Source organism: Schistocerca serialis, chromosome 4, assembly GCF_023864345.2.
Source record: "Schistocerca serialis cubense isolate TAMUIC-IGC-003099 chromosome 4, iqSchSeri2.2, whole genome shotgun sequence".
Taxonomy (NCBI): Eukaryota; Metazoa; Arthropoda; class Insecta; order Orthoptera; family Acrididae; genus Schistocerca; species Schistocerca serialis.
Genome location: NC_064641.1, coordinates 577,969,807 through 577,990,156, shown reverse-complemented (window position 1 = coordinate 577,990,156; position 20,350 = coordinate 577,969,807). Strand labels below are relative to the sequence as shown.

The following is a 20,350-nucleotide window of genomic DNA, read 5'->3' as shown; positions in this document are numbered from 1 at the left end:
CCAGAGCTGCATCAAACCAGACTTTGGACTGAAGACCACAACAAAAATCACATCTGTTGAAAAAGAAACTGGGGACTAGACCAGTATTTTCCTGGACGAGCCTGAAAAACCGCCTAAAGACCAAAGTCAGGTTGAGCAGTATTGCAGACCATCAGTAATTAATCCGACCTGCCGGTTCTTTTCGAAAACTCACTCTCTCGCAAGCGCGCTGCGCGTCAGGCTTCAACCGCATCCGCCACTTGTCTGACTGCCTTATTTGTGGAAAATCAACAGCGCAACAGAAATAATTGTTGAGGACACATCTTCTGTTATCAATTGAGGTGCATATCCCTGGAGGAGCACTTAATAATCAGTTTTCAGTCTTTACTAAGTAATAAGCTTGCGCCTCGTAGCTAAATTTTTCTTGGAGGAGGAAATTGTGAGAGCAGCTGCCTCTTCACTCTAGGCTGGTGGCAGACTGGCGGCCCAGCTTCACCGTTGCCAGCAGATGGGCCTTCCATATCTTGCGATTGCACCCAGTCCGTTAAGCAATACTGTAGCTGCACGGCAGTTGCACGTGTGAACTCCCAGCGGCGCAACTTCAGAGACGCATCTTTTGTCATGCCACAAAAAGTTCAATTTGCTTGTTCATTGTTACGCCACTTTCCTTCCTCTAAAGCGCCACAGTGGCTGCATTTCGGAATACAAGTATTCTGTCACAGCTATCTTTGAGTAATTGCTATCTGCATTCCATCCGACTTGAGAGTTTTCATTTTATTACTGAAAAAAGTCAAAAGAATGGTCGGCAGGTAGCCTACACTTACGCAGTATCTGGAACTACAAGAACAACAACCCATGTTCAGTTTTATGTAGTAGTGTAAGTGAGCCTGTTGTGTGTGTGTGTGTGTGTGTGTGTGTGTGTGTGTGTGTGTGTATGTGTGTTTTGTGTATGTGTGTGTTTCACAACCAGCGTTGTAGGCCTATCCCACCATCTTGAGAGATTTTTGGATGAATACATTAACTTAAAATGTAACCAAAAAAGCGAGTAGAATAACTTCACGATTTGTGAGACGAAGCACTACATAAATTGTGGATTACATGCGGGAAATAGCCCACGTGGGCGATGTGGCAGCTGTTAAACTAGGAAGTAGTTCTTCCAAATGCCTAGATTAACGAACACATTAAGATTATAAAATCTCGGAAGAGTGGGCTGTCTACTTGTCTACAGATGATACTTACGTGGCAGATATTCTTGCATGTCTGATTAAGATCCTGCTGCATAGTACCTGACCAATACAATTTTTTCTGCACCGCTGGTAAATATAAATCTCAGCGATAGTCTATACTTAGAGATAATAACTTTCATTTTTGTCTCATCAGTTTCCCGTGGCCCACTCACACCTGCTTAATCTATAATCAAAGTATGTCTTTCCTACGATTATCAATGTTTAGCTTTCGTTTTTGGTAATGTCCTGACTGACTCAACATCGCGCAGATCAGACCACTAAGGATAGAAACTTGAAACTTGGGTAGGTTGCTTATCTTATACCGCAGGCATCATTTAAAAAGGTATTTTTCGAAATTCTACCCCTAAGGGGGTGAAATATGGATGAAAGGTTTATTGAAAATTATGTCGCTGTTAAGGCAATTTTGAACTTAGAGCTACGAAGGTTGGTATCTCGTTTCTCGGTCAGAAATAAAAAAAACAAGTGTTTCAGCATTGTTGGAAATTCAGACACTAAGTGGATGAAATATTGCTCCAAAGCTTTTTTTGAAAATAAATCATTGTTTAAGAGGAGCTAAAGCATTTTAAAGCTGCACCTCACTTCTCGGTAGGAAATAAAAAAATAAGTATTTCAGTTTTTTTAGAAATATAACCCATGAGGGGGTGAAGAAGGGGATGGAAAGTTTTATTAAAGCATTTCGTTATGAAAGCAGAATCGCCTTTTGGTCAGAAGTACATTCGTAAAAGACCACGCTTCTATGACATTAATTAGAGTGAAAAGCTTAGAAGGTGTTGCAATTTGTGAACTACATCAAGGAAAACCATTTAACAGTCACCTTGATAAATCGGCTTTGCCAGAATTGCATAGAAAAAGAAACGCATCTTTAATACATGTTTTTGTAAAATTTATTTTTATTATAGTTTCTACACAAACGTGTCGTTACTGATGACAAAGTACATGCCACGCATGCCACGTTTAAATCCGATTCCATGTGCAGTAATACACGTCTGAGATGATAGAATTCAGCATGTAATTAAGACTGCCATTAGTAACTGTAGAACCACTGATCCAATTTGTCTCTTTCTTTTTTTGACTCGCTATGTGGAATTAAACACTTTTTGGAGCAGTTTCATTATGCAAAGGCCGGTAGCCTTCTATAATGTCACTATCTCTTTTATAGTGTGTACATTTACACATTAGCAGCGGGCGTAACAACACAAATTCGATTGAAGACGAAGAAAGAGAGAAAAGATCTGTGTAGTCAACACAGTCTACGCGAGCGAAGCAACGTGCGCTAAGCTAATCATTTATACTTCTTTGCTCATTTTTGTGATGATGAGAGCCAACAAAATGGACAAATACGGCCATCTTGTATGTGTTTCTTTATTGCACAGTCCCTACCATTGGTGTTTAATAATTAATTTGTTCAAGACTGACATCCATGTTTCATCTACGAGGATATTTCTGTGTTATCCGTTGCGCGAAATTTTTCATGTATGCAAACTTGGGACTCCCGGGAAGTCCAGACTGAACCAGACTTTGATCCGACAAGCTAATCTGAGTCTCACTACCATCCACTTGCAACCTGTATGCTAAAGTGATAAAAGTCATGGGAAAGCTCGTTCGGCCAAAATAACGTTGGAAAGCTTTTCATCTACATCTACATCTACATCTACATCTATACTCCGCGAGCCACCTTACGGTGTGTGGCGGAGGGTACTTATTGTACCACTATCTGATCCCCCCTTCCTTGTTCCATTCACGAATTGTGCGTGGGAAGAACGACTGCTTGTAAGTCTCCGTATTTGCTCTAATTTCTCGGATCTTTTCGTTGTGATCATTACGCGAGATATATGTGGGCGGTAGTAATATGTTGCCCATCTCTTCCCGGAATGTGCTCTCTCGTAATTTCGATAATAAACCTCTCCGTATTGCGTAACGCCTTTCTTGAAGTGTCCGCCACTGGAGCTTTTTCAGCATCTCCGTAACGCTCTCGCGCTGACTAAATGTCCCCATGACGAATCGCGCTGCTTTTCGCTGGATCATGTCTATCTCTTCTATTAATCCAACCTGGTAAGGGTCCCATACTGATGAGCAATACTCAAGAATCGGACGAACAAGCGTTTTGTAAGCTACTTCTTTCGTCGATGAGTCACATTTTCTTAGAATTCTTCCTATGAATCTCAACCTGGCGCCTGCTTTTCCCACTATTTGTTTTATGTGATCATTCCAAGTCAGATCGCTCCGGATAGTAACTCCTAAGTATTTTACGGTCGTTACCGCTTCCAATGATTTACCACCTATGGCATAATCGTACTGGAATGGATTTCTGCCCCTATGTATGCGCATTATATTACATTTATCTACGTTTAGGGAAAGCTGCCAGCTGTCGCACCATGCATTAATCCTCTGCAGGTCCTCCTGGAGTACGTACGAGTCTTCTGATGTTGCTACTTTCTTGTAGACAACCGTGTCATCTGCAAATAGCCTCACGGAGCTACCGATGTTGTCAACTAAGTCATTTATGTATATTGTAAACAATAAAGGTCCTATCACGCTTCCCTGCGGTACTCCCGAAATTACCTCTACATCTGCAGATTTTGAACCGTTAAGAATGACATGTTGTGTTCTTTCTTCTAGGAAATCCTGAATCCAATCACAAACCTGGTCCGATATTCCGTAAGCTCGTATTTTTTTCACTAAACGTAAGTGCGGAACCGTATCAAATGCCTTCCTGAAGTCCAGGAATACGGCATCAATCTGCTCGCCAGTGTCTACGGCACTGTGAATTTCTTGGGCAAATAGGGCGAGCTGAGTTTCACATGATCTCTGTTTGCGGAATCCATGTTGGTTATGATGAAGAAGATTTGTATTATCTAAGAACGTCATAATACGAGAACACAAAACATGTTCCATTATTCTACAACAGATTGACGTAAGCGAAATAGGCCTATAATTATTCGCATCTGATTTATGACCCTTCTTGAAAATGGGAACGACCTGCGCTTTCTTCCAGTCGCTAGGTACTTTACGTTCTTCCAGCGATCTACGATAAATTGCTGATAGAAAGGGGGCAAGTTCTTTAGCATAATCGCTGTAGAATCTTAAGGGTATCTCGTCTGGTCCGGATGCTTTTCCACTACTAAGTGATAGCCGTTGTTTTTCAATTCCGATATCGTTTATTTCAATATTTTCACATGCATGAGCCGAGCACAAATGACATTTCCGCCAATGCACTACTCTTTTATACCTTGTGAACTCGAAACTACCGCCCTCTGTATATATGCATATAGCTGTCCCATGACTTTTGTCACTTCAGCGTACAAAGAGGTCAAAGAGTTACTGTTGTTTCTGAGCATTTTCAGCAACATGTGGAACCCCTGTATAGTAACGCCCAGTGCATGTAATTTTCTTACTATATCGCACCTGGGAGTATAATGAAGGGAGCGTTGTAGAAACAGTGGTAAATGGTAGTCAGAGCGAGCAGGAGGAACCAGGAAGCGCACCTGAGTCGAGATGAGGATCGTTCTGACGTAGGTGTAGCCGTCAGACGAGAGGCCCTCCCTCGGGCCGGCGATGATCAGGATGTAGGTGATGCCTAGAAGCGGGATCAGCACCAACAGCGCCTTGCTCGCCTTCCGGTACTGCTGCGTCTCCACCGTGTTCGCCGACCGCAGCTTAGTGATCAGCACCTATGGACAGGCAGCGAGCACTGTGAAAACCACCTGTCGAATTACGAACATATCAACACACCGGTGCGCTCTCCTGGATGAAAGACAGGAACATATAGGTATGAGGGACGTCTGGTCTATCGCACATGTCAGCCAGAACCGTCATCACTCACTGTGAAGCAGCTGGGACAATATACACGAATAACTGGCGTGAAAGGAATGGGAAGGATTCGAGATGGAAGGAAATAATGACTTCCAGTCACACAGGGCATTGTGGCAATGCAATGCTGGGATTTGAAAATTTGTGTCGGACCGGGATCAAACCCAGATGCTTCGCTTCTCTAGAGCAGTTGTTGAGCGGCGAGCATGAAGCTGGGAGTTTGGGTCTGACACGAAGCGTGCCCGGATGGGTGAGGCAGTTTAAGCTACTGTTCTAGAGGCGCTGAGTATCAGCGTTCGAGTCTCGGTCCGGAACAAATTCTTTACTCTCGCCGTTGCTGCAATAGCCTCGGCGGCTGGAATTAATTACTTCTTTTCTGTCTGTTTCACATCCAGTTTCCATTTCCTGCCTTTAATCCCAATTATTCATCCAAAAGTCAGGAATAATTATAACACATGTTGAACCAAGTTAACAGTCGAAAGAGCGCAGAAAATGGACTGTAAACAAAACGAAAGAAGATCACCTCGTTACACCACAATCGGGCACCACGTATTAGACGTTTCAAGCAATTTTGGTACCGTGGAAGCAAAGTAACGCACGATGGACTTATCAGATTAGCACGATGTCAGCTTCCATCTGGTATTTTGGTGGTTAGTAGCGACTGCAAATTTAATCACACGCAGTCGGAAAATTTTCAGGCTTTTAATTTTTTTATTTTCTTTTAACGGGGAATCGTCGGCAGAGAGAGGAAGACTCCCACGGAAACGGTATAAGGTTTAGAGCTTTGAATGTATGTCTAGACTGAGTTCTATGCACCTTTTTCGATGAAAATACAGGCTTATTATATTCAGTAGTTAAAAGAAGTAATGTAAATGTAATCACTGTGTATTAGAAAAGAATTTCAGTCCTAACAAAGTTCAGTTCGCATCTGCTCGCTTCATTAGTTTAATATATTGTCTTCACTCTGTTCTGGAAATTTCGTTGCTAAATATTAGAGGAAATCTCTAGTTGGACCACTACTGTTTCTCTTCATGCACTTTTCTTCCTTCCTTTATTTTTTTCATTTCCTGCAGTGTATTTGGGTAACGGCCTTGCCGCAGTGGTTACACCGGTTCCCGTGAGATCACCGAAGTTAAGCGCTGTCGGGCGTGGTCGGCACTTGGATCGGTGACTATCCAGGCCGCCATGAGCTGTTGCCATTTTTCGGGATGCACTCATCCTCGTGATGCCAATTGAGGAGCTACTCGACCGAATGGCAGCGGCTTCGGTCAAGAATACCATCATAACGGCCGGGAGAGCGGTGTGCTGACCACACGCCCCTCCTTTTCCGCATCCTCTACTGAGGATGACACGGCGGTCGGGTGGCCCCGGTAGGCCACTCGTGGCCTGAAGACGGAGTGAGTGCAGTGTATTTGGTAACGTTACGAGAATTAGTTACGAATGAACTTATTAATATATTGTAAGATTCTAATAACTTTTCTTCGATATGTAACAGCGTGGGCATGGACTGCCGAAAGATGGTGTTGTTGGATAAAGCAGTCGTGCACGATGAACAATGTTCTGAAACAGAGCAGGCGAGGAGTTAATAATAATTGCCATAGGAGAGCAGAAGCGGAACCATAATATATCTGACATAGACTGAAAGAAAATGAGTATTGTAAAAGGTCAAAATTAAATCCTAGGTATATTTTATTTACTTTTAAGCGAAAATTTTACATAGTTATAAATGTTATATGCAATACGTGAATCTTTGTTTTACTTAAGATCCATATAGTATGCTACTTAACGCATCCAGTACAATAAAACTTTATACTTTTTCTGTCATGTCCGCAAACTGTTTTCATGCCAAGACACTGAATGAATACGTGTAAGCGTTATTTAAGAACAAGCACATGAAATACGACGTCTTCCTAACGCTATGCAAGTGGACTATAAATAGAGCACGGTTACGGGACAAATTCGGGAGGAGTCCATCCGCGATTCTATACATCGCATGCGCGAACAGGAAAAGACTTGATATGATGTTTACGTCGAAAAGCGAGAGGACAGGGTTCACAGAAACTCGGTAAGAGTGTTGTCAATTCATTTTATCACTCTTTCCCCTACATGTGCGTAACTATAACTACTGCAAATTCATCAGAGAAAGTTTCATAGTGATAAGATCGTAAAGAAATCCACTCACGCTCGTTAGCACACGTGGAAAGCTGCCCACACTAAAAGAAGATATTCTTGATTCGAAAGCTAATATTTACGGCTGCTGAAGCCATGCCTCTCCGAAACCGTCGTCTAATAATTTATTAAGCAATGGAGAAACAGGCCGTCGGCAAAGAATAGTTCTGAACCCTATAACGGTTCTTAGATTTAGGTATGCTCTCGTTCTGAAGGTAATTAAGTCTTAGATAAAAAATATACATTGTTTCGACATACCCAATTGTTAGACAATGAACTATATCCAGCGTTTTTCCGGTCATTAAGTACCAACAATGAAATTTTAAAATATCCATCTACAGCTGCCACGAGTTTTTAATTGAACTGAAGCCGTTTCCCAGCCACAAACAGCCTTAGATCTGGAGTATGTAGAAGTCAGATGGCGGCAAATACGAGGGGTATCCACAAAGTACATTACGTTTTGGAATTAAAAATAAATAAAGTATTGTAAATTTTTTTAATTATATACAGATGAAAGCCACACTTAAATACTACTTTTCTGCGTAGTTGCTATTTAAATTAAGGCACTTATCGTAGCGATGGACGAGCTTGGAAATTCCTTCGTCGTAAAATTCGGCCGGCTGTGCCTTCAACCACGTGGTTACCTCTTCTTGAAGCTGTGCGTCGTCATCAAAACGCTGCATAGCCAACCACTTCTTCATTGCTGAGAATAAGTAGAAGTCGCTCGGTGCAAGGTCGGGATTGTACGGCGGATGAGGAAACAACTCCCTCTTAAAAGATTCGAGAACTTCACGAGTGGCATTTGCCGTGTGGGTCGGGCCTTGTCGTGAATCAGCAAGATCTTTGAGACCAACTTTCGCCTGCGCTTGTTTTGTATTGCTATTCTGAGGTTGTGCAGAGTTTAGCAATACCTTTGAGAGTTTATTGTAGTGCCTCTTTCCAGGAAACCCACAAAAATCACACCTTTTCTGTCCCAAGGGAGGTAACCACGTGGTTGAAGGCGCAGGCGGCCGAATTTTACGACGAAGGAATTTCCAAGCTCGTCCATCGCTACGATAAGTGCCTTAATTTAAATGGCAACTATGTAGAAAAGTAGTATTTAAGTGTGGCTTTCATTTGCATATAATAAAAAAATTTTCCAATACTTTCTTTATTTTTAATTCCCAAACGTAATGTACTTTGTGGATAGCCCTCGTATACTGAATTTCATTAATTTGTAACTCATATCCCCAGTGCCCCGTTAACCCATGTGGAGGCCCGGGCCAAGAAGAAATGTGTGGCCGCTGCTTCCTTCATGTAGGCCTAATGCGTTTCTGTGGAAGTACAACAGGAAAGGTAAGGGAATGCACGTACTTCCACGACATCAACCATGCCGTATTAGACGATGTTACTATATCAGTGACATTTAATAAAACACAAAAAGTTACCCTATTATGCAAATACAACAAATAAAAAATGAGTACGTCCAAAACGTCTTTCCCTCGCTTTCGTCTTAGAGAATTCTATCACATCCTGATAGTCAAGACAATTGCTCACTTCATGTTCAGTTGATAACAAGGTACCCCATCGACCCAATTAATTTTCCGTGTTCTTCTGTAGTACGTCCATCTTTGACCCTCATACAAGGCTAGGCTCTAGCCAAATATCTTCAAAAAAAGACTTCCTAAAACTTAGAATTTATATTCGGTGTCAACAAATTTCTTCTTTCTATAAAAGTTTTTCATTCTATTGCCAATCTGCTTTTGAATCATTTCTACTTCGCCCGTCGTCAGTTATCTCGCTGTTCAAACAGTCTAGACCGAGTTCATGTATTATAGATGCTTACGTTTTTGAAGAAATTTTAAAATATTGTGCATTCTTACATTCATCGATCTTGCTTCTCTGTTACTTTATGCTCTATTTTATTGGTGTTTTTATGTAATTTCAGTAACGTGTACAACTTTTAATACTTCCGTATTGCACTCTGATTATCACATAATTATTTAATGCCCACTTCTTTGGATTCGGACAAGACTGCCATTTTTGACTTGGAAGTTCATTGACTTGTATGCTGTACGTCACTTGTTGTCCTTGTGTCAATGTGCCTTCATATTTTTATCTTGTTACAACTTTTGATTTTATATTATATTGTCAAATGTGGTATCCTGTAGGAACTTACATTAAGGCATGTATGACTTGTGATACATCTGTGATGATTTTCGTGAGTATTTTGATCGCTTTAACGTCTTTTGCCATTTTCCTTACTTCGCTTGGCATTGTCACATTGACAGATTTTGTTTGTTGTACAGATGCCGTTGATGATGGTTTACAACTGAAGCCGGTAGCAAAGTAAAATAACATTATTACAGACAGCACAGTGTTATACATATTTGAAAATTTGTACACGATGTTGGCCACCACCCTAGCATGATTACCCTTACTTTACTGTTTTTGATATTAAAATTTCAAGATGATATCTATTCCGTTCAACTTACCTTCGACGTACTTTTTCGTGACTGACATAATTATAAAATCATCAGCAGATGAAGTTTTCCTTCTCGGCTTCCGTTACTGCTTGTGCAGCAGAATGAGATATCGGTAATGAGTAAGAGATTATCTGTTTATTCTTTGGAGGCGGATCTCTGACTTCTTAATATTTGTTGATAAATGTAGTTCTGTGACGAGAAACAAATTTTGTTGTCGATCTAATACACTCCATCATAATATATACTGACGACGAAACTTTTTTTTTTTTGTCGAAATCCGGGACGGAGAGAACCGAGAAGGCAAGGTCAAAACAACAAAGGCGACCAGGACTACAAGAAAAGCGAAGCGTTTCTCCTACAGCGCACCTAAGTACTGCTGTATCATCGTAATACTTTCATAGTCCTACGGAGGCTCTATGGCAGTAATCAAGTAATTTGATTCTCAGACTGTAAGCACAGTCTGCTTTAGTAGGTTACCAAGAGAGACATGAACAGTCGTGAAATAAATGTTTAAAACAGCCGAATCTCACTGATTCAGAGCCATAAAGGGTGACTTATTCGTGAAGAAAGACTTTTTAACGTTTATAACTGCGGCTTGCACCACTGAAATCAAGAGAATGTAAACACATATTTAATGCATGAGGAGCATATATTTCGATTCTTAACTGTTATTATGACAGCCACTTTGCTTCTTATATTCTTACACTACACTCGACTTTCCAGTGCACAAATAGTTTTGTAAAGCGAATGTTTTTAAGATTCTTGCCGTTTGTGGGCCAGATGTAGTAACAGTGGTGGTATTGGTTTCTTCTGTGTTGGGAAAAAAGGTTTTTTTTCACGTCTGCGTGATTTTATCTTCAGCTACAGTGTGGATGGCTTATTTTGTACATTAAATAATTAGACATCGCACTCCATACGAGTTTCCTATGTTTCGAATGTACTGATTTGACGGGATGTGTAGCAAACAAAACTTCAAGTTGTTAAGACGATATACGACTCGTTTCCGCGAATGTCAAGTCTTCTGCTGCTTATCCTTCAGTAAATATCTGTAGGTTACAAGAGCTTCGAACATGAACTGTTGTGTAACGTACCGTTTCATACTCCCAGGATCCTTAACAAACTGAAGAAAGACAAATATGGTGTCATATTTCAGTTATTGTCGATTTTTATAGTACTACGTACAGTGAGGGGTGCGGGAAGCGGGCAGCGAACACTACGGCTGCTGACGGGAGAGGTGGGGTGTGAGGAGGGGAACAAGCTCCGCCTACTTCTACTGCAAGCGCGCAGTACAGCCAACACACACAAAAACCGTTATGTGTAGAACAGAGTTAATCGTCAGTTAAAAACTTCGTACTATCGAAATTGAGATCACTGTTTATACTGACATATTAAATAGAGACATTAACGTCCTACGTTATCAGTTACCGTATCAAAATAAAGAAATCGAAGAAATGTATGATGAAATAAAAAAAATTATTCAGATAGTGAATGGACAAAAATTTAATAGTCATGGGTGACTGGAATTCGGCAGTAGGAAAAGGGAGAGAAGGAATTGTAGTAAGTGAATATGGATTGGGGCTAAGAAATGAAAGAGGAAGCCGCCTGGTAGAATTTTCCACACAGCACAACTTAATCATAGCTAACACTTGGTTCAACAAGCATAAAGGAAGGTTGTATACATGGAAGAAGCCTGGAGATACTGACAGGCTTCAGGTAGATTATATTATGGTAAGACAGAGATTTAGGAACCAGGTTTTAAATTGTAAGACATTTCCAGGGGCAGATGTGGACTCTGACCACAATCTATTGGTTATGAACTGTAGATTAAAACTGAAGAAACTGCAAAAAGGTGGGAATTTAAGGAGATGGGACCTGGATAAACTGACTAAACAAGAGGTTGTACAGAGTTTCAGGGACAGTGTAAGGGAACAATTGACAGGAATGGGGGAAAGAAGTACAGTAGAAGAAGAATGGGTAGCTCTGAGGGATGAAATAGTGAAGGCAGCAGAGGATCAAGTAGGTAAAAAGACGAGGGCTAGTAGAAATCCTTGGGTAACAGAAGAAATATTGAATTTAATTGATGAAAGGAGAAAATACAAAAATGCAGTAAATGAAGCAGGCAAAAAGGAATACAAACGTCTCAAAAATGAGATCGACAGGAAGTGCGAAATGGCTAAGCAGGGATGGCTAGAGGACAAATGTAAGGATGTAGAGGCTTATCTCACTAGGGGTAAGATAGGTACTGCCTACAGCAAAATTAAAGACACCTTTGGAGAAAAGAGAACCACTTGTATGAATATCAAGAGCTCAGATGGAAACCCAGCTCTAAACAAAGAAGGGAAAGCAGAAAGGTGGAAGGAGTATATAGAGGGTCTATACAAGGGCGATGTACTTGAGGACAATATTATGGCAATGGAAGAGGATGTAAATGAAGATGAAATGGGAGATACGATACTGCGTGAAGAGTTTGACAGAACACTGAAAGACCTGAGTCGAAACAAGGCCTCGGGAGTAGACAACATTCCATTAGAACTACTGACAGCCTTGGGAGAGCCAGTCCTGACAAAACTCTACCATCTGGTGAGCAAGATGTATGAGACAGGTGAAATACCCTCAGACTTCAAGAAGAATATAATAATTCCAATCCCAAAGAAAGCAGATGCTCACAGATGTGAAAATTACCGAACAATCAGTTTAATAAGTCACGGACACAAAACACTAACGCGAATTCTTTACAGACGAATGGAAAAACTGGTAGAAGTCGACCTCGGGGAAGATTGGTTTGGATTCCGTAGAAATGTTGGAACACGTGAGGCAATACTGACTCTACGACTTATCTTAGAAGCTAGATTAAGGAAAGGCAAACCTACGTTTCTGGCATTTGTAGACTTCGAGAAAGCTTTTGACAATGTTGACTGGAATACTCTCTTTCAAATTCAGAAGGTGGCAGGAGTAAAATACAGGGAGCGAAAGGCTATTTACAATTTGTACAGAAACCAGATGGCAGTTATAAGAGTCGAGGGACATGAAAGGGAAGCAGTGGTTGGGAAGGGAGTGAGACAGGGCTGTAGACTCTCCCCGATGTTATTCAATCTGTATATTGAGCAAGCAGTGAAGGAAACAAAAGAAAAATTGGGAGTAGGCATTAAAATCCATGGAGAAGAAATAAAAACTTTGGGGTTCGCCGATGACATTGTAATTCTGTCAGAGAAAGCAAAGGACCTGGAGGAGCAGCTGAACGGAATGGATAGTGTCTTGAAAGGATGATATAAGATGAATATCAACAAAAACAAAACGAGGATAATAGAATATAGTCGAATTAAGTCGGGTGACGCTGAGGGAATTAGATTAGGAAATGAGACACTTAAAGTCGTAGAGGAGTTTTGTTATTTGGGGAGCAAAATAACTGATGATGGTCAAAGTAGAGAGGATATAAAATGTGGACTGACAATGCCAAGGAAAGCGTTTCTGAAGAAGAGATATTTGTTAACATCGAATATAGATTTAAGTCGTTTCTGAAAGTATTTTTGTGTAGTGTAGCCAAGTATGGAAGTGAAACATGGACGATAAATAGTTTAGACAAGAATTTTTCGAAATGTGGTGCTACAGAAGAATGTTGAAGTTTAGATGGGTAGATCACATAACTAATGAGAAGGTATTGAACAGAATTGGGGAGAAGAGGAGTTTGTGGCACAACGTGACTAGAAGAAGGGATCGGTTGGTAAGACATGTTCTGAGGCATCAAGGGATCACCAATTTAGTATTGGAGGGCAGCGTGGAGGGTAAAAGTCGTAGAGGGCGACCAAGAGATGAATACACTAAGCAGATTCAGAGGGATGTAGGTTGCAGTAGGTACTGGGAGATGAAGAAGATTGCACAGTATAGAGTAGCATGGAGAGGTGCATCATACCAGTCTCAGGACTGAAGACCACAACAACAACAACAACAACAACAACAAAATAAATGCAGAATTAGAAGTAGGTAAAAGAACAGTTCACGACACCAGAAATGGAAGATACTAACTTACTGTTTATTTTTTATAGATTTACTGGATGCCACACATTTCAGCAAAGCTGTAATGACATTCAACACAAATGAATAATAAAACAAGAATGAAACAGGCCAATTTTGCTGAACCTTCTGATAATTCCGATGCACTAACAGTTTCACTTTCGTACGCAATCGTTTCCTCTGATTTGTCACTGGTATCTGAAGTGCCGACGTCGACAGTGAGGTTGTCAGTGGCTATTTCCATCACAACGCCATGCCTCCTGTGCTCCCGCTCAAGGTGTTGTACCTTTTTGCAGTTACCCTTTCAGTCTCCTTCTAATCTCTTTTTCCTCAGTAACAGCCTGGAAACAAGCGCTTGCAAGAGTCAGCAGATTTTCAGATGACATGTCACCTGTAATGTGGCCCTCCGAAAGAGTCGAATTGCATTTGAGTATTTTCAGAAATGGGTTAAAGTGTACGATCAGTCATTACTATAAGTATCTGTCTTTCTACTGTCTCTATCAGTAAAAAGAGTACACAGTTCAGATGAATTATAACCAAATGTGGAGCTATTTAGAAATATTCTCTAATAGGATTGTAACTGAAACTAATCCCTTCTTTCCAGGAGTTCCTGGGGTCTGTGTGATTCCTGGCAAATTCTGTAACTCCCGCAATACTACGCAGGCTCTTCCCAGTGTGCGTCGCAGCTCTGGGGGGAGACTGCCAAATCGGGTAAAACAGTGATTTTTATATTTTTTCATCATCGCAGCACTTCATTACATTTATCATCATTTTACGACAAGCGGTCCTTACAGCTGGATTCTTTTTCCGAACTGGAGTCGACGGTAACTCCCTCGATGGGCCGGCAACCGGATCATCACTCATTTAAAAGCAGTGAAAACACAGCTACTACACACTGACAGCAACAGCACAGCTAAGCGACCGACGTAGCAGGCAAAAAAGCAGACAACAAATGCAGTCTACAACGCACAGTTGGCAACACGTACAAATCGCCACGCCACGCCACGAAATCTCCCGACTGCTGCCGACAGTTTCCGGTCCGGATCTAGCGGACCCGCATGCCAAGGTATAGTTCCCATAGAGTAAAAATCAATAGAAATGACACTATTCGCTGTCAGATAGGCACTTCCGCAAAGTATGACAATAATGAGCAGGAGTGTCGTGACTGTGTATGTTAGACAGTGATATAAGTGGAACGACGCACATTCTTTGTCTTCCGTCGCTGTTTAAATTAAAGCTTTTCTTCGCTTGTAACGATAATACGCGCTATTCCGGAATGCTACTGCGAATGCTCCAGCGCCAGTAGCTAGTGCTGCCATCGGACGGTTGTTCATTGTACTACTCAGACTAGCGATCTTCAGATTAGCCGATTCGTGGTAGTTGATGGCGTGCCAACGGTGGATTGGATGTGGCGGACAGTACGGTAGCACAGTTACACGGCCTACAGAGGAAATGTTCGAGAGGAAGCGCAAACATTACAGTCTTCGTCGCGGAAGTTGAAAAGTTGGCAGACACTGCGGAACTCGACGTTTATAAATACCGTATAAGGAGATTACAAGGTGTCATGCACCGGCTCACCAACCTGGATGTGCGGATCCGTTACGTGGTAGACGATGACGAATACGAGGCAGACGTTCGAGAACGCGAAGAGTATACAGACGCCGTAAAAAGTGCTATTTCTTGAATGTCGCACGAGACAGAGAACAGCTCGAAAAATCTGTAGCAAACATAAACATTACAGTTAATCCCACACTACAGTGTGTAGCAATGAGTGTTCCTTCAATCTCAATATGACCTCCACCGATCAAGTTTGAGTCCCTTTCACGTTATCTGGAGAAATGGGCGCGTTTCTCGGACCAGTTTGAATAGTTGGTCGACAAGGACCCGTCGGTAGCTATATTCGACGTATATTTACTTCTTTGTGGCTACCTTTCAGGAGAGCAGAAGCATTTACCTGAATATGTCGCGGTGACGACTGAGACTAACGCAGAAACGAAGAGGATCCTCCCATTTCGTTACAGTGATTCAGGGCCACTTACATTACCTAGAAGCTATAAAACCCATTCGATTGGCCGCCCCAGACTAACTCAATTCGACATTCATTGAGTGCCAGGACGTACTCAAGCTCTCCGAGCTCTTGGGGAAGACTTGAACCGATATGGCCGAGTTCTCGCCTCGAGAGTTTTCGGCCTTTTTCTGGATGAAATATGCCACCATTGGATAATTCATGCAATGCGTACGGCACTATCCGAAGGGAATGCGCTTACCACGCAGAACATAGGCGGTAATATTTCCACCACCTCTAGCATTGTCCCCATGGCTCCCACTCTCCACGTACACGCGCTAAAAGACCAACCCAGAAATGTACTACAGTACAAAAACCATTCTGCGCCTTTTTTAAGTGTCGCGACCACTCGGCGCAGGACTGTAAGATGTGTTAGTGATCGAATATATAAAGTGAAACGAGCAAACAAGTGTTTTCTTTGTCCGCAATGTGGGCATATGGTTTCAGATTGTAGGAAGATGGAAAAGACTTGGTGTACTAAGTCTAGACAGCTCCATCGCAAGTCGATTTGTGATAAAGAAAGGGGTGCTAAGATTCTTGTGGTTCAGACAAACATTACTTCTGTGTAAAAAAGTTGTTGCTTCCCACGGATTCACGTATCTTCATATGGCGCAAGTATGCTTTTCTTCGTCTACAGGACTGAGTAGGACAGTTGCATGTGTCTTGGATGCAGGAAGTTAATCCAACTTCATAGTAAGATCGCTGACCGACGATTTGAAAATGCGGACTGTAAATCGATGAGAATTAATTGTTAATTCATTTGAATTATAGCCTGCACCCCACGCCACAACAGAATTTTTCAGTTTAATCTGAATGGACTTTGAAAAATTCTTCGCTGTAACTGACTGCCTTTGAAAAGTCTTCATGTTCTTTCACACCAGCCACCTGTTCCACAACATGTAGAGAGTTTATCATACGCCCATAAGATTACACTAGCACATCCAAAAACCAATTCAAAAGAAGTTACTTCCGTAGACATTCACATAGCATGTGATTTTTATTGGAAAATGGTGAAAGACAGTTTGCCAATACATGTTTCTGAATCTTTCGTGTTAGTTCCTTCCAAATTTCTCTGGGTATTTAGTGAGACCAAGCCAGGATCCTGTGTGCATGCAATTGTTGTGGTCTCCTTTGCCATCTGCTAACAACTTCAGACACTTCTCGGACGTTGAGACTACAGGGATTACGACCCGACCTCATAGCTTTATTTCCGCCAGTACCTCGTCTCTTATCTTCCGAACTTCACAGAAACTCTCCTACAAAATTTGCAGAACTAGCACTCCTGGAAGAAAGCATACTGCGGAGATATGGTTTCGCCACAGTCTGGGGGAGGGGGTTCTAGAATGAAATTTTCACTTCGCAGTGGAGTGTGCGTTGATATGAGACTTCCTGCCAGATTAAAACTGTGTCAAGTTCCCGAGTTCGAGTCTCGGTGCGGCACACAGTTTTAATCTCCCAGGAAGTTTCATTTGAGGATAAGATTTTATCGTCAAGACGCCTTTAAGCAAATATACTACGACGTAATGCTTGACTTCTTTACGAAAGGGCACGTTGTGCTCGCTTGCACTCAACTCTCAGGGAGGGTACTATTTTATCTCATTGATCATACAGTGAGGAAAGAGGAACATGGGAAGACTAAGTGAAGGGTAGACATCGACGAGGCATCTCACGAAAGCAATGCACATTCTCCGAACGAGGTACTAGATAGAGACCTGAGATCCTAGAGATTTTACTGCGACCCACACTAAATTCCACTGCTGTTGTCAACATTACGCAAACGTTTCTTCATTTGATCTTCACTGAACAAGACAAAGACTTCTCGAGATTATTCTGGTTCAGAACTAAACGGAACAAAACGGGATATCTTCAGACGACATAATACAATACTGCGTCACCAGACTCCCATTAGGCGTAACCTGCTGTCCATTTTTACTCTCTGCAACTCAAAAAGAACACTGCGACAAGTATAGGACATCATTTCTCACTGTGGCACTTCTCATAAACAGGAATACAAACATGAACAACTTTGCGGTCGCAATAGAAAGTGATGATTTGGCAATCACCATGTGCTGTCAACTTGTAGGTCTAATAATATTGATCAGTCTACCCCCTTATCGAAATTCACTACCAACTCATAGTAACTCAAAATTTTCTGCAAGGCAGAAGGGCAAGAATCCCACGCACAGACTCATGTTTTAGCTGTAGACCGAGACACCGAGGACTACTACTACTGTATCCTTCACACTGAAATCACTAGAAAGTCATCAGGACAACCAGCCACGAAACTGTCTCTTCTACATCTGCCTGTATCCTTCACACTGAAATCACTAGAAAGTCATCAGGACAACCAGCCACGAAACTGTCTCTTCTACATCTGCATCTACCTGATTACTTTGCTATTCATAATAAAGTGCCTGGCAGAGGGTTCAGTGAACCACCATCATGCTATCTCTCTATCGTTCTATTCTCGAACGGCGCGCGGGATAAACGAGCACTTAAATTTTTCTGTGCGAGCCCCGATTTCTCTTATTTTATTGTCATGATGATTTCTCCCTATGTAGGTGGATGGCAAAGGAATGTTTTCGCAATCGGAGGAGAAAACTGGTGACTGAAATTTCATGAGAAGATCCCGTCGCAAGGGAAAACGCCTTTGTTTTAATGACTGCCACTCCAATTCACGTATCATGCCTGTGGCACTATCCCCCTGTTTCGCCATAACACAAAACGAGCCGCCGTTCTTTGAACTGTTTCGATGTCATCCATCAGTCACAGCTGATGCGGATCCCACACCACACAGCAATATTCCAGAATAGGGCGGACAAGTGTGGTGTAAGCTGTCTCTTTAGTAGACCTGTTACACTTTCTAAGTGTTCTGCCAGTGAATCGCAGTCTTTGGTTTGCTCTACCCACAACATTATCTATGTGATCGTTCCAATTTAGGTTATTTGTAAATGTAATCCCTAAGTTTTTAGTTGAATTTACAGCTTTAAGATTTGTGGGACTTAACGTGTAATCGAAACATTTAGCAATTTGTTTTGGTCATCTGATGACTTTACAAGACGGTAAACAACAGTATCATCTGCAAGCAATCTGAGAGGGCTACTCAGATTGTCTCCTATGTCTTGAACATAGATCAGGAACAATAGAAGACCTGTACCACTTCCTTGGAGAACGCCGGATATTACTTCTGTTATACTCGATGACTTTCCGTCTGTTACTACGAGCTGTGATCATTCTGACAGGGAATAACGAATCCAGTCGCACAACTGAGGCGAGATTCCATAGGCACGCAGTTTGGTTAGAAGACGCTTGTGAGTAACGGTGTCGAAAGCCTTCTGGAAATCTAAAAATATGGAATCAATTTAACATCACCTGTCGATAGCACCCATTACTTCATGAGTATAAACAGCTAGTTGTTTTTTACAAGAACGATGTATGCTGAATCCGTCCTGACTATGTGTCAATAAATCGTTTTCTTCGAGGTAATTCATAATGTTCGAATACAGCATATGTTCCAAAACCCTATTGAAAATCGACGGTAGTGATATGTGCCTGTAAGTCAGCGGATTACTCCTGTATCCCTTCTTGGGTATTGATGTGACTTGAGTAATTTCCTAGTCTTTAGGTACGGAACTTTCTGTGAGCGATCAGTCGTATATAATTGCTAGATATGGAGCTATTGTAACACCATACTCTGAAAGGAACCTGACTGGCGTACAACCTGGACCGGAGGCCTTGCTTTTACTAAGTGATTTTAGCTGCTTAGCTACACCGACGATATCTATTTCCCCGTTTCTCATCTTGGCAGTTGTTCGTGATTGAAATTCAGGAATATTTACTTCGTCTTCTTTGGTGAAGGAGCTTCGGAAAACCGTGTATTATAACTCTTCTTTAGTGGCACTGGCATCAGTGACTTCACCGTTGTTATCGTGCAGTGAAGATATTGATTGCGTCTTGCCACTGGTGTGCTTTATGCATGACCAGAATCTCTTTGGGTTTTCTGCCAGATTCCGTGACAGAGTTTCGTTGTGCAAACTATTAAAAACATCTCGGAATGAAGTATGCCCTATATTTCGAACTTCTGCAAAACTTTCCCAATCTTAGAGATTTTGCGTTCTTCTAAATTTGGCATGCTTGTTTCGTTGCTTCTGCAACAGCGATCTGATCCGTTTTGTGTACCATGGGGGATCAGTAACATCACTTGTTAATTTATGTGGTATGTATCTCCCAATTGCTGTCGATACTATCTCTTTGAAATCAATCCACGTCTTTTCCACGCTTAAGTGATCAGATCGGAAGGAGTGAAGACTGTCTCTTGAAAAGGCGTTAAGAGCATTTTCATCCGCTTTTTTAAATAGATGTATTTTGCGATTCTTTTTGATGGTTGTGGGTTTTATGGTATTCAGCCTAGCAGCAACTGCATTGTGGAAGCTAATCCCTGTATTCGTCATAACACTCCCTATTTTCCCAAGATTATTTGTTGCTAAGACGTTAAGTATGCTTTCGCAACCATTTACGCTTCGAATGTGCTCATGAACTAATTGTTCAAAATAATTTCCAGTACAAGTTTTGATTACGGTTTATGCCTTCCGTTGGCTTTAAAC

At 41.6% G+C, this 20,350-nt stretch overlaps 1 protein-coding gene across 3 annotated transcripts in view; it reads right to left on the bottom strand.

Moving 5' to 3' along the window:
• The window catches only part of LOC126475318 (diuretic hormone receptor-like), a 602,994-nt gene that overhangs the window by 51,168 nt on the left and 531,476 nt on the right, over positions 1–20,350 (bottom strand). For all 3 annotated transcript variants that reach the window (XR_007586700.1, XM_050103101.1, XM_050103100.1), the window contains one exon: positions 4,712–4,897. Coding sequence is in view for 2 of the 3 variants with exons in the window: in XM_050103101.1 (XP_049959058.1) it covers positions 4,712–4,897 (186 nt within the window). In the remaining variant the exon portion in view is untranslated. The remainder of the gene's footprint in view (positions 1–4,711; positions 4,898–20,350) is intronic.